This window comes from Haliaeetus leucocephalus, unplaced genomic scaffold (genome assembly GCF_000737465.1).
Source record: "Haliaeetus leucocephalus isolate CR32 unplaced genomic scaffold, Haliaeetus_leucocephalus-4.0 Scaffold184, whole genome shotgun sequence".
Taxonomy (NCBI): domain Eukaryota; kingdom Metazoa; phylum Chordata; class Aves; order Accipitriformes; family Accipitridae; genus Haliaeetus; species Haliaeetus leucocephalus.
In genome coordinates this window covers 12568011-12580585 of record NW_010972620.1, presented here as the reverse complement: position 1 = coordinate 12580585, position 12575 = coordinate 12568011, and the positions used below count along the sequence as shown (strand labels likewise).

The 12575-nt window shown below is 37.6% G+C and overlaps 1 protein-coding gene across 2 annotated transcripts in view; it reads left to right on the top strand.

Moving 5' to 3' along the window:
- ZNF518A (zinc finger protein 518A) overlaps positions 1-9669 on the top strand; it is a 10183-nt gene extending 514 nt beyond the window's left edge. The window contains exons 1-3 of one of the 2 annotated variants that reach the window (XM_010564906.1): positions 37-271; positions 1473-1596; positions 4043-9669. In XM_010564906.1, the coding sequence (XP_010563208.1) occupies positions 4161-8816 (4656 nt within the window). In that variant the 5' untranslated portion in view covers positions 37-271; positions 1473-1596; positions 4043-4160 and the 3' untranslated portion in view covers positions 8817-9669. Of the gene's footprint in view, positions 1-36; positions 272-1472; positions 1597-4042 lie in introns of those variants that run through there. The other variant, XM_010564907.1, reaches the window with a different exon arrangement.
- The last annotated feature ends 2906 nt before the right edge of the window (positions 9670-12575 follow it).

Here is a 12575-nt window from a genome sequence, read left to right as displayed (position 1 = left end):
TCGCGGCGCGGCCCGGCCCTGGGGCGGCGACGGCAGCCCCGGGGGCTCCCCCGCCGGTCCGGCGTCACCGACCGCTTCGTGTTTTGTCCCTGCTCTTCCCTGCCTCCTCGTCCCGGCGACGGGAGGGGGACAGCCCCGCGCCCTGGCCCTGCTCCTCGCCCTGTGGGACCGCCGCTCGTTGACGGCGGGGCGGGCAGCCCCCGGCGGGGAGACGGGCGGGGAGCGTCCCCCCGACATCGCAAGAGCGGGCTGAGAGCGCGGTAGTCGGCAGGTACGTTAGCGGTGGCCGTGTTGTCGCTGAAGCGTTGAGCTGCTGTTCTCGTAAATGGCAAGTTTGCTGCGGAGCAGGGGTGTCTGCGTTTGTGTTTGTTAGGTTTGGATGCGATTTGGTAATTTTATTCTTATTTTATATTTTATTTTTACAAAAGCAGCGTTTTGCTGTGTCAGGTAGATTGTATCTGACCGCCAGAAGCTCTAGCTCTGTGGGCTCCTGAAGTTCTAGCTCTGTAAGTTCCTGCATGTGCCCAGATCTTTGTAGAGACGAAGGTACTACTCTGCTTTTGCAGACGTATGTAGGATGGGACCAAGCGTGGAAAATACGGTAGCATAGGGTTGTTTTTTAGTAACATTTAAATGAGTGTAAACAATTTTAAAAGAAGTCTTGAAAATACTACCTGCCTGGAAATGTACTTTGCATTTATGGTTACTTGTTCTAAATGGAAAAACTGTAAAAGGTACCTAACTTAGGAGTGTCTTACTCCTGTCTGTCATTTATCACTAGATTAAAGCATATAGCTAAAACTTTTTTTTTCCTGCATGCGTACTTTTTGTAAACAAAATACTGACATTGGATCATTTTTAGGGGTTACTTATGCTTGTGCCTAGTGTAGTGTTTTTCTTTTTTGGGGGGGGGGGGAGTTAACTGTGGTGTATGCTTATGTATTTTCAGGGTTTGTATTCATTATATCTGCTTTATAATCTACTTACTTGTTTCAAATATTGTGAATGTAATATTCCACTTCCCTTCCAGACTTTTGCAAAACTTTCTAGAAAATTATAATTAGGTCTTTGTTGTAGAATTTATTACAATTTTTACTTAACAAAAGATAAGCATCTTTTGAGTTAAAGTTAAAATTTGATGGACTGAGGTACTAGTTACTTCTTTATGCCTTGTTTTTAAGTTATCGTATGTTTATGGTTACCAGTTACAAATGCCTGAGATGTAGTGACAAAGCTAAGGTTAAAATAGGCCTTGTTAGGAGGAGTTTGCTAGTGATTTTTAATCCCACTCATTAATTTAGAATTTGTATTGTATTTGATGGTGTTATTTGGGAGAGAGTTACAGTTTTTCTGTCTTCAATGTGTTAAAAATGCGTATAATGTAAAATTGTGAAGGATTTGTGCTTTTCAGCTTATTCCTTCAGTTATGCTTGCATTTATACCTTTTAAAATACCTTTTCTTTTGTTTCCAGACCTTTTTGCAGTATTCCTCCTGACTGTGGCCTTTTCTGAGTCTTACATATTTACCTCTTCTATGTGTGTGGAAAAACGTTGAAAAGGCTGTTGAAGAATTGAACTCAAGTCTTTTCTTCATGTGTAAGTCTGACTTCTTGTTTGGTAATGTACATTTAAAGATCCCTGGGATTTTTTTTTTTCGTTACTAGTTGGCTGTTTCTAGTAAATATTTTTATCTGTCATTCTGCAGGTGCTTGTCAATAGTACATGCTGCCCAATAATAACAAGGTTAAATTGTAATTTGTGTGGTTAATTAGTTAAAGGAGATTTCAAATCAGGTTTGCATATCTCCGAGACTCTTTGCCAAACATAAATGTTTTATCCAGTTAGTGAAATGTTGCCCAACTGAGGACAACATTGGCCCCATGTTAAAAGCCTGAGGCTTGTTCCCTGCAGCATACTTTACCCACTTTGGATTTTTATAGTGTTAATTGCATACATATTTCAGCTGTTAGTATTTGACAGTGTAACATTTTAACCTGAATGATAGGCAGCTACCATCAGGATGATGTATTGCATCATGCAACCTGTGATTGTTATGTGTTGCATCTGTGTATTAATAAAATTCTTCAAGCTAACAAGTCCAAGTCATTTTTAGTTACTTATTCTTTATGTGGGAGTTCAGCTTGCTCCTGTTCAAATAAGGGATTTACCATTGACAAGAGAAAGTGTTATAATACGGTACTCTCTTGGTGAAAATGGAGTGTAATGTAGGTGAGTTGTTCTCTTCTGAAGGCTCAAAGTGGAGTAATATCCCATGTATTAATCTCCTCTGTGGAAGATGGGAAATGTATCATTGAGTTTAAAAATAAAAATCCTGTACCTAAAGTGTTTTAGTTTGGAAAGACTCCCAAGGAGGGAGTGTGTGTGCACATGCCTGTGATATGTAGGTTTTTTTGGTTTTTTTTTTGAATGTCAAGTGTATAGTTGAAATCTTGCAGGTCTCATAGCTGAAGAACACAGTTGATTGAATTTATTTGATATTGGAGTCTGTATAAAATGTCAAAGTCTGTTTTGCTTATTATTGTCAAGAATTGTGCAGAAATGCTAATATCTTTTCCAAAGGAATGCAATAAAGCATATGCTTTTAAAAAAAAAAAAAGCTTTTCTTGCTATGTGATATGCGAACATGGCCTTGAAAATTTGTCAGTCTCCATTTTCTTTGTCAGGTATTTACATGTGTGATGCTAGATACTTCCTTCTCACAGGACTATAGGAAAATATTTGGAAGACAGTGGTGATGCTTATGATGGCCTGGAGCTCTAGAAGCAGCTCTTGAACTTCATCACAATGAGGGAGGGGAGGTGATCATTCTTTCAGTTTGAATGTGAATAAAGAGGATGATGTAATGAGTTCCAAGTCTGTTGCTTCAGGGTGGGCAGGAGAACAGTGGAGAGAGAGCTGCTGATCAGATTTCAGCTAACACTTCACTAACTTTTGCTAGTAAAGAAGAAAGTGATGCTACTACAGAAAAGTTTTTAGTAAAAAGTGTTACAGAGTAATGAAGAAACAGTTCTTCATTTTCAGTTTCACTTTTCGAAATTCAAGTTATTTTCGCTGCTATTCCATTTCTGTTGATTTTATGCTGACATGTGGGAGTGTTGTTTCAGCATGCACTTGAGCTGCTATAAATTGTCAGTGCAGCCTGTTATAGAAACACTGATATTAAGTCTGTAGCAAGACAATGATGCTGACCATACCTGTTTCAGCCTCTTAATCCATAGAGGAGTACTGTTGTCAGTCATGCACTTGCTCTGAAAAGATTGACCTATACCCAGGAACATATGGTGAGAAAACAGGTAACTTACATTTGTTGACTGCTTCAGACTTGTGTGATACTGAAGGTAGGCATGTGAAAAATTCATTGTAGAGGAGTGTGGTGGGTTTTTTGGTGTTGATAAGGGTAATGTCTCCATTAGTGAAGTAGATCTTTTGTCAGATTTTGATTTTGTTTTTTCTTTTCTTTTTAAGCACAATAGTTAGCTACCAATAGAGTAGCAGACTTGAGTAACAAAAGTATCAAATCCTGCTGAATTTGACTTGGTTTTAGTACTTCAGCTAGGTTCAGCTAGTGATCCATGTCACAGAGGAGCTACTGTGTTTATATTTGCTTGAAATCCTGAATAAGTAATAAATGCTAGCTTCATCTTAAAAAAGCAGCTCTTGGGATTTCTCATGCTTACAGATTGTCCTGGTGGGAGAAAACCAAAATTTGATGGCATGGAATTTCAGATGTTTTTATTTTTCAGTATGTGTTGTTCTTTAAAGTTTATTTTTCAAGAATTATGTACATTTTGTGGGAAAAAACCCCCAAACAACAAACCCCCAACCCCCCCCCCCCAACACAAACAAACAAGAAAAGGTTACGGTATAATGTCTAATTTTTTTCTCCTCATCTTTTTTGTCTCAAATGCTATTATAAAAATCAACAATTTCCAAGATTGGCATTTATTTATTAATGAATTGTAATGGGTATCCTAGTTGCATTAGTTTAAAAAGTAATATTTACTTTGTTTTCTAATTTCAGGAGAATAAAATGGGGAAGTTCTAGAACCTTGAGAATAACTCGGTGCAGTAGTCTTGTTTGCTGCAGGAACTAAGACTAATCTCAAGAATTCACTTAAAGAAAAGGAAAACCTAAAATCATGCCATCTGAAAAGGAACAGGTTTTTTCTGATAAAAAGCAAATTAATTTGTTAAAACACAATGCTGCAAAGAATTTTTCTACAGATACTACTTTGGGAAAAGCACTGGTGAATGATCCTTTAAGTATGATGACTCAACCAGCAATTTTAGATGTCAATGTCTTGTACGAACTAAAAAATGTGAAAATTGATTTACCCAAGGTGAACATTCCAAATGAAGTATTAATGAAACATGAAGTTGATAGATTTAGAAAACTCTTTCAGTGTAAACAGCAAACTGCAAGGAAGTCCTTAAGTCTAGAGAAAATAAACAGAAGCAATCCCAATTGTTCAGAGGGAAGCCACTTGCAAAATAAACCAGAAGTGCAATTTGAAGAAGGGTTGAAAACTACAGCAAAGATACTGAATTTCACTTGTACCAAGTGCAAAGATAACATTAGATACAGCCCAAATGATCTACAGAAACATTTTCAGCTGTTACACTATGGCGAGTTGCCTTTGTATCCTTGTGAGATGTGTAACTTCTCGGCTAATGACTTTCAGTCATTTAAACAGCATAGACGCACCCATCGTAGCACTTTAGTAAAATGTGAGCTCTGTAATGATGAACATATGTACACTTTGTTGGATTTGACAAAACACTTCACATCAAAGCATTGTGTAAATGGTCACTTTCAATGTGAAAAATGTGGGTTTTCTACCCAGGATGTGGGCACATTTGTTCAGCACATTCATAGACATAATGAGGTTCCATACAAATGTGGAAAATGCCATCACGTAAGCTTTACAAAAGAGGAGTTCCAGAAACATATTCTTGTTCATACCAGTATGTTTCCTTTTGGTTGTCATTACTGCAGTTACAGCACACCACGGAAAGATTATCTTTTAAAACATATCATAGCTTTGCATAGAGACCACTTATATGCAAAAGAAAAACTGGAAAAGGAGAAATGTGAAAAAAGTATAGTGAAGACTCCAGCAGGACTGAAGCTTGTGTTAAGAAGGTATAAAATGGGAGCATCAAAAAAAGCTCTCTGGAGACGGAAAAAAATAAGCAGTGGAAGCGACAAAACTGGAGAAAAAAATGCACAAGTGCTAAGAAGTGTGAATAAGATTCAAACAAAAGCTGAGGAGCTGAACCAGTGTATGAAAGATGTGGAAGCAAATGAAGAAACAGATCAAGTTATATATACAGAAAAGCATAATTTCATGGGTGGAATGCTGTCTGCTACTACTGCACAATACAATAAAGCAGATGATGGAACAAGTTATGGCCTGGGATTATTGAAAAATGCTGTTCATGGGCCAACGGTCTTGATGGTGAAAAACAATAAAATATCTGTTCCAGCAAATTACAGTGCTAAATTTATGGGATTTAAAATGGTAGATGGAAAACAACATATTGTGATAAAATTGTTGCCTACAAGTAAGCAAAACATACATTTGTTGGGTCAGAAAGCTGATCCTATTAAAGATGGTTCTACAACTCCTTTGTTACAGACTGCTGATCCCTGTGGCTTGTCTTCAGGTGCTATACCATGTGTAACTGATCAGTCAACCTTGAAGAACAATTCTGTTCACCCATTAACCTCCCCTCCATTTTCTTGTTCTGCTCCTCATTCAGGAAAAACAAAAGTGGAAAAACAAAATAACTCCTTATTTTATGGTAGGAGTGTTTCTCATACTGTAGCACCTTCTAATGTAGCTGTAGGAAAAAGTTCGAATTATTTGCCAATGAAGTTGGGCTCAACTGTACCTCCATGTGATGAGGTGACAAAAGTTGGAACTCGAAGTAGTATCTCATGGGGAAGCTATAGTCCTCCAAGTCATCCTCAGGTATTACCACCCACTATTACAAATACGCTTCACTATGACCCTATGAAAATGCCCTTCTTTCCTGACCTGAAAATACAAAATGGTGGCCTGAATAATAGTAATGGAACTAATAATCTCTATTATTCAACTTCAGTGGATTCTTCTAATGAAGGGTTGCTGTCTTTCCACAACTATTCCAAAATGGACACTTCGGATAACCCATGTAGCATTTGGATGTCAACAGATGACAGATACAAAGAATTTATATCTAGCAAAACTGTTTCTTTTCAAAACAGTAGGAGAAGTGAACCTGCATCTTCATATTCAGAGTTGATGAAAAGCTTAAAACCAGAGAAAGTTATATCGGCCCAGTCAAATATTAATAAAACTTATGGACACGTAAACACTAAAAATAACTCTGTGTCTTCTAAAAGCCAATCTAAACGTGTTGTTGGCAGTGAGTGTTTTACAGAGGACCAGCATAATGGTCAGCAGTATTTGGATGCTAACATACATCAAGGCTTTGAGAACGTAGCTGAGAAATTCCAAGAAAATGCCTCTGATTGCGTTAACTCAGTCTTAATGCCTAAAATCACATCTGTTTTCTCATTGCAGAGTGAACAAGCAGCTAATTATTTATCACCTGAAATAAACCAGTTACTGCAAGATGTGTTAAAAGTGAAAGCAACTGCTCAGCACGAATCCCACAGCAAGTCAAACAACTGCATAAAACTTCACTCTGACAAGCTGCTTTCTGGTCATGAGACAGGGAATAAAGCTTTTACACATTTAAAAAGCTCTGCAACTGCATGTGGTTTTCAGAGGCCTCCTTCTAATGTAGACTTTCATTTATATAAAAGAGAGTTGAATGCAAGATGTAGCACAAATGAAGGTACACGTTGTGGGAGAGAAAGGCAGACACCCAGGTCATCATTTGATTCACAGGGAATGGATAAATTATCCAGAACTCCGGGTGTTGGTACGTTGCTAAAAACTCATTCAGATGCAATCATAACACAGCAGTTAGTAAAAGATAAACTACTGTCTATAACCCCAAATCCTAGCAGCTTTTCGCCAGTTCTTCCGGAACAGAAGAAAACCCTTTTAGTTCAGTCCCCTCCATCAGGATTTTTTGTTCCTTTGCACCTTGCTAACCAGCCCAGACTACAGGTGGTTTCAGGAAAATCTCTTCCGTCAACCAGTTCATCAGATGGGCACGTGACTAAAGGTGTACCTGCATCTTTTGTTTTAAATAAAGGACCTGGAATGATTTTCACTTTTAGCAGGGCAATTGGAACAGTTGCAAATGTCCCTAGTGATAGTTCTCAGGTTTTAGGGAGAGTTGCATCTAAAGAATATGGTAAAATAACCATACCGGCTTCCAAAGTGGAGGGGAAAAACGACAGTTTCAGAAGCTTAAGAAGTTCCTGTAATAGCAGAGCATGTAGTACAGCAAATGACTCATTGAATAGCATGCCATTCAAAGGTCCTCTTGTAATTACAAACTCATCGGAGTCATCTGTGAATGGAATTTCTTCTGTGAAGGTGTTATCAGAGCATCAGGATGCTGTCTTTGGTTCCTTGGAGTCAGTAAACCAACAGCAAACTAAACAGAAACAACGTGTTTATGCACTTTTGCCTGATGGACAGCAGGCAGTTTTTCTGAAATGTGTGACACCAAACAAGCCTGCAGTTCATAAACATAGTGTTTTTCAGGATAATGTTCATTATCAAAATTGTCAACCAAAGAAAACTGGAGCCATGCAACAAAAGCTTTTGCTGAAAATTAAGACTTCTACTTCAGATACGCTGGCTGATACCACTCAGTCAGTAAGCAACTCAGTGCGCTCACTACAGTTGGATAACTTGCAGTCCCTTACTCCTGCACTAGCACAGAAACAAACTAATCTTACTTCTAATGATGCCTTAATCTTACCAGGTAAGTTAATGCCAGCAAATGCCTCTTTGGCAAGCTATAATCCAGCATGTTGTGTTCCTTCTGTAGAACCAGTTTATTCTACTAAGTCTGCAGGGACACAGTTGCAAAAAGGTTCTATTGAGAGTATGAAAGTAATAACTGCTAACAACAGGAATAACTTTGGTAGTCAGAAGTCCACATGGAGCACCCGAAACAGAACCACGAAAGTAAAACGTCGTTTAAAACAAACTGGGTCTAAAAGTTCAGAAACTGTGGGTGTGCAAAGAAATAAGAATTTCAAACGGAAAAGTAAGGATAATTGCCCAGAACCTCCAAGAAAGAAAGTAATGTTGCACAGAAAGTGTAAGGAAAAGAATCAGACTGAAGTTGTTAATGAATCGGGTGGCCCTTACAGACCAAGGGCATCAAAAGAAACTGTGAGGACTTTGAAATTACTTCCTTTTAATTCTAAACAGCTTATAAAATGCCCTCGGAGAAATCAACCAGTTGTTGTGCTTAACCATCCTGATGCAGATGTTCCAGAAGTTGTAAATGTAATGAAAACCATTGCTAAATTTAAGGGACATGTTCTTAAGGTTTCATTGTCAAAAAGAACTATCGAAGCACTTCTGCAGCCAGCCTTCTGCCATCCTTTTGACATAACTACTGATGATCTTTCTCAGAAGAGGCACAGGACAATAAAACCTATTAGCCCTGTAAAAGAAAGATTTGTCTTAAAATTGACACTGAAAAAGACTAGCAAAAACAATTACCAGATTGTGAAAACTACCTCTGATAATACCTTGAAAGCTAAGTTTAGCTGCTGGTTTTGCGGTAGAATATTTGACAATCAGGATAATTGGGTAGGACATGGACAGAGGCATCTGATGGAGGCTACTCGAGATTGGAATTCATTAACGTAATGATGACCAGTGAAGAAAATAACACTTAAATATCATACATTACAGTTTTTTAAAAAGAGAATCAATTTAATGAGGATACACAAGTAATTTTGTTTTGTATTTCAGTATTGTAACTGAAGTTTAAAAATGATGCAAAGTGCTTGTGTTTTAAAGCGAAGAGCAGATTCTCTGTTGCCATCAAGCTTTGAGATAGATCAAGGAGCTTTATGGTTTAGATAACTTGTAACTAACTGCAAATACAATTCCGTAAAAATATATATTATTTTTTGTTACTACTATCATGTCCTATATTTTTATTCAATAGAATGAGTCTTCAGGGCTTTTGTTCTGTACATACTTAAGAAAACCTAAACATGTAAATATTTTTATACTTTTCAATTATTTGGTATAATTCTTGCACAGAAATTACCGGCCCCCTCCCCATTTTTCAGTTCTGTGCATGCACTACTAAAAGCAATTTTTAAAACGTTTTCAACTACACACAGCTGTTATCCTGAGATTTTTGTTATTTTCACTTGTTAGCTCTTGATTTTGTTTTTCAGGGATTGAACACTATTGTTAGCAAGTGCCTAAAAGATGTGAAGCAGTTTACATTTTGTCAACTGTGTAACCATAGGTCCATATAGGGCCATTTCCCCAATAGTTTCATTTAAACAAAGCCATATGTGAATGCTTTAAGCTATATTGCTATGCACATGACACTTGTACTATTTCTGTGCAGTTTGTCTACTTTCATAGTGAAGTATTTTTCATATAAATTAATAAAACATCTTACGATTGTGTTAATACGGTGAGCCTGAGAATGGAATCAGTTGAAAAATATACAGTATATATATTCATAATGTATATGATGTTTAAGAATGGTGAACATTCCTAATCTGTATTGACTCTGTCACTATTAAATTTGCTATGACTTGTATTTACAGAATATGACTGTGAGCATTTATAGAAAATATTTCTATTTTTTTTTTATAGTATGACTGCCACAAACCCTATAGGAAGGCCAGGATATGGTGAAGTGCAAAGCACCATTTCAGGCCTGTAACTGCATTATAGTTTTTTTCCAGGTGGATGTAATTTGTCCCCATAATGACTAAATAGTATTTTCTACTATTGCTTATTCAGATGAACTGCCTTTTAGGGTACATGGTGTTTGGCAAAACCAAGGCTTGAGTTACTTGTCCGTCATTTTATCAGCCAGTTGGGTAATATTCCTAGGAGCCTGCTTGCTTCCTGCTTACAGTTTTAAGGATCACAGTGAAGGGAGGATATGCTTCACATTTCTTAATGTTTATGTGAGGGTATGTAAACAAAAGACCGTATCTTATCCATAGTGACTGAGAGTATACAAATGAAAGTCCCTATTATCCACAGTAATTCCTGTGTTTAGAGGCTTTGTCCTCCAGAGTCTTAATGAACCTGGAGGCTAGATCCAGTCTTCAGTGGGAGTGCCTTTACCATATGGGACCTTTAGCCTAAGTACTGGAAGATTACATCTTAGGTGTGTAAGTAAGTCAGCTTCCCAAAGTATTGATGGAAAAGCTGTCAAAATTGAGTGCTGGACTTGGAGAGGACTGGGGCATTTAAGTCTCTGAGGTTTTAGATTGTATGCAAGCCCAGGGGTAGTTCTCTGACTATTTCCATGAGGCAAAAGTGAAGCTTGACTTGCTACCAATGAAACAATTGGAAGTCTTTCACGGATGTCACAGGGATGTCACCAGTAACAGAATTTGACTTATGTTTTAAAAAGTGTTATAATGAAAATGATTTTAAAAAAAATCAGTAGCTAGATATGTTTTTCTTTCTTACTGTGTCTGTTGGCAGGAAGATGCACACTAGCCTTGTAGCTGGTGAGTTATTTATGGGAGTCAACTGAAGTACCCGAAACAGTCAAGGCAGCATAGTTTGGGTGAATTAATATACAGTTGGTGTGTGCTCTGTATCACAATTGGATCACTCTGTGCTGCACAATGGGCTTGAGCTCTGACATTAATTTGGCTGGGAACTTTGAAGAAGACTAGTGTAGTGGTGAGGAAGCGTGTTGGAAAGAAACAGCATTAGGAAAAGACAAAAATGTGTTAAGCTTTTTTGACTGAAGGATCTGTTGGCTGCCTCAGCTTGTTCTCCTATAAACCCTGAAACTGAACCCCTGAATTCTGGACATTGTCATTGCCTTCTTTGGCAGAAATATTTGTGACGTTTGTTGCTAAAGCTGACTCGGTGCTACTTCACCAAGGATGACCAATTTTTGTTAACAGTTACTTAGCACTGAGGTGGAAGTTCTGCTGTAGAGTTAGGGTTTTTCTCTATATTGATGAATCATGAGAGTGACAACTGTCACTAGAATTTTTTTCCATCCAGCTTGTTTTCTTATGAATTGGGTAACGTTAAACAATACTGTGAAAAAGAACATTGTAAAGCTAGGAAATGTTGAAATAAGCTTGCTTTATACAATCTTAATTCATTGTCATGTGTCACTCTATCCATGGACATCCATCTCATTCAGTGCAGAGAACTGTTGCTCCCTCTTGAGCAGTGATTTAATATTTTGTTTCCCCACCCTTAATTATGATGATGTATTATTTACACACATTGCTCAAGTACTGTTCTGAATATATATAATTATTTTTTTCTTACGAGCTTTTCCATAATGCTTTGAGGTCCTAAGAGTTTGGCACTTCTGCAGATTGGATTTCAAAGTATCTCAGGTGAGACTTCAGTGATATTAAGATCACAATTAATGATCATCAGGAGAAAGTTTGGCTTAAGCAGTCTCACCAGCATTGCAGTGGATGGTGCAGTAGAAGGTGCAGGGACAATATACAGTTCTTCAGTGAAATGCTCAACTGCTTTAACAAGACGAGGCTACCTTTTTACTCTCTGACTCCTGTAATGTTTGTTTGCGCATTTCTCAGCATCTTCAGTAAATGGGAAAGGTATCTTACAAATATCTTACAAACCAGTCTTTCATTACACAGCTATGATTTATCCCTGAAGTATTGTGTCAACCAAGTGAAACGCATAAATCCATATGGAAAAATAGTCAATGATCACACATTTAATGCTTGTATTGTAATGGATATATGTGATGTGACAAATTAAGGTTGCACAGGTAACCTGATCTGAAGAGTGTCTTGATTTTGAGTGCTTGACTTTGCAACCATAACATTTTAAGATAGCTTGTAACATTGTGCATATAGCAAGGTAAGAAGACCTTAACTTGGTTATAGTGTTTTGGGCATAAAGAAATAGATGCAAGTGCAGAGTCAACAAGTGTTTGTACAGTATTTGTGTGTTTGTGTAAAGTGGCCTAAAATCTAGCCCGTTGTATATTCTTTGCAAGATGTGTATTCATCGGTAAGTCATAGTTTCTTTTCCTCAGTAATTTTGATGTTTTAACAAAAAACTTATGTTCAATATTTGTTCCAGGGCTGTTGTCATGTGAGACCTGTTTTTTTAACAACACTTCCTAAGAATCTCTGCCTGCTGCTGGTGGTTTAGATTGAATGAGGAATGTAAAGGAGGAATGTAGTTCTGTAACTTGCATGTCTGAACACTTGGATTTTTGAGAATGCAAGTTCTTACTCCTTTCATGGAACAATGTTGTCAGGAATGATGTGCACTACTCATTGTACTCTCCTTTCTGTATCAGGTAGGCAGACAACACTTCTGCTCCTTTGTACATTAGTAAATACAATACTTTGCCCTGAGTTCTCAGACAAAAAATTTACTTCATTTTAAAGCCAATTTTTTAATTCT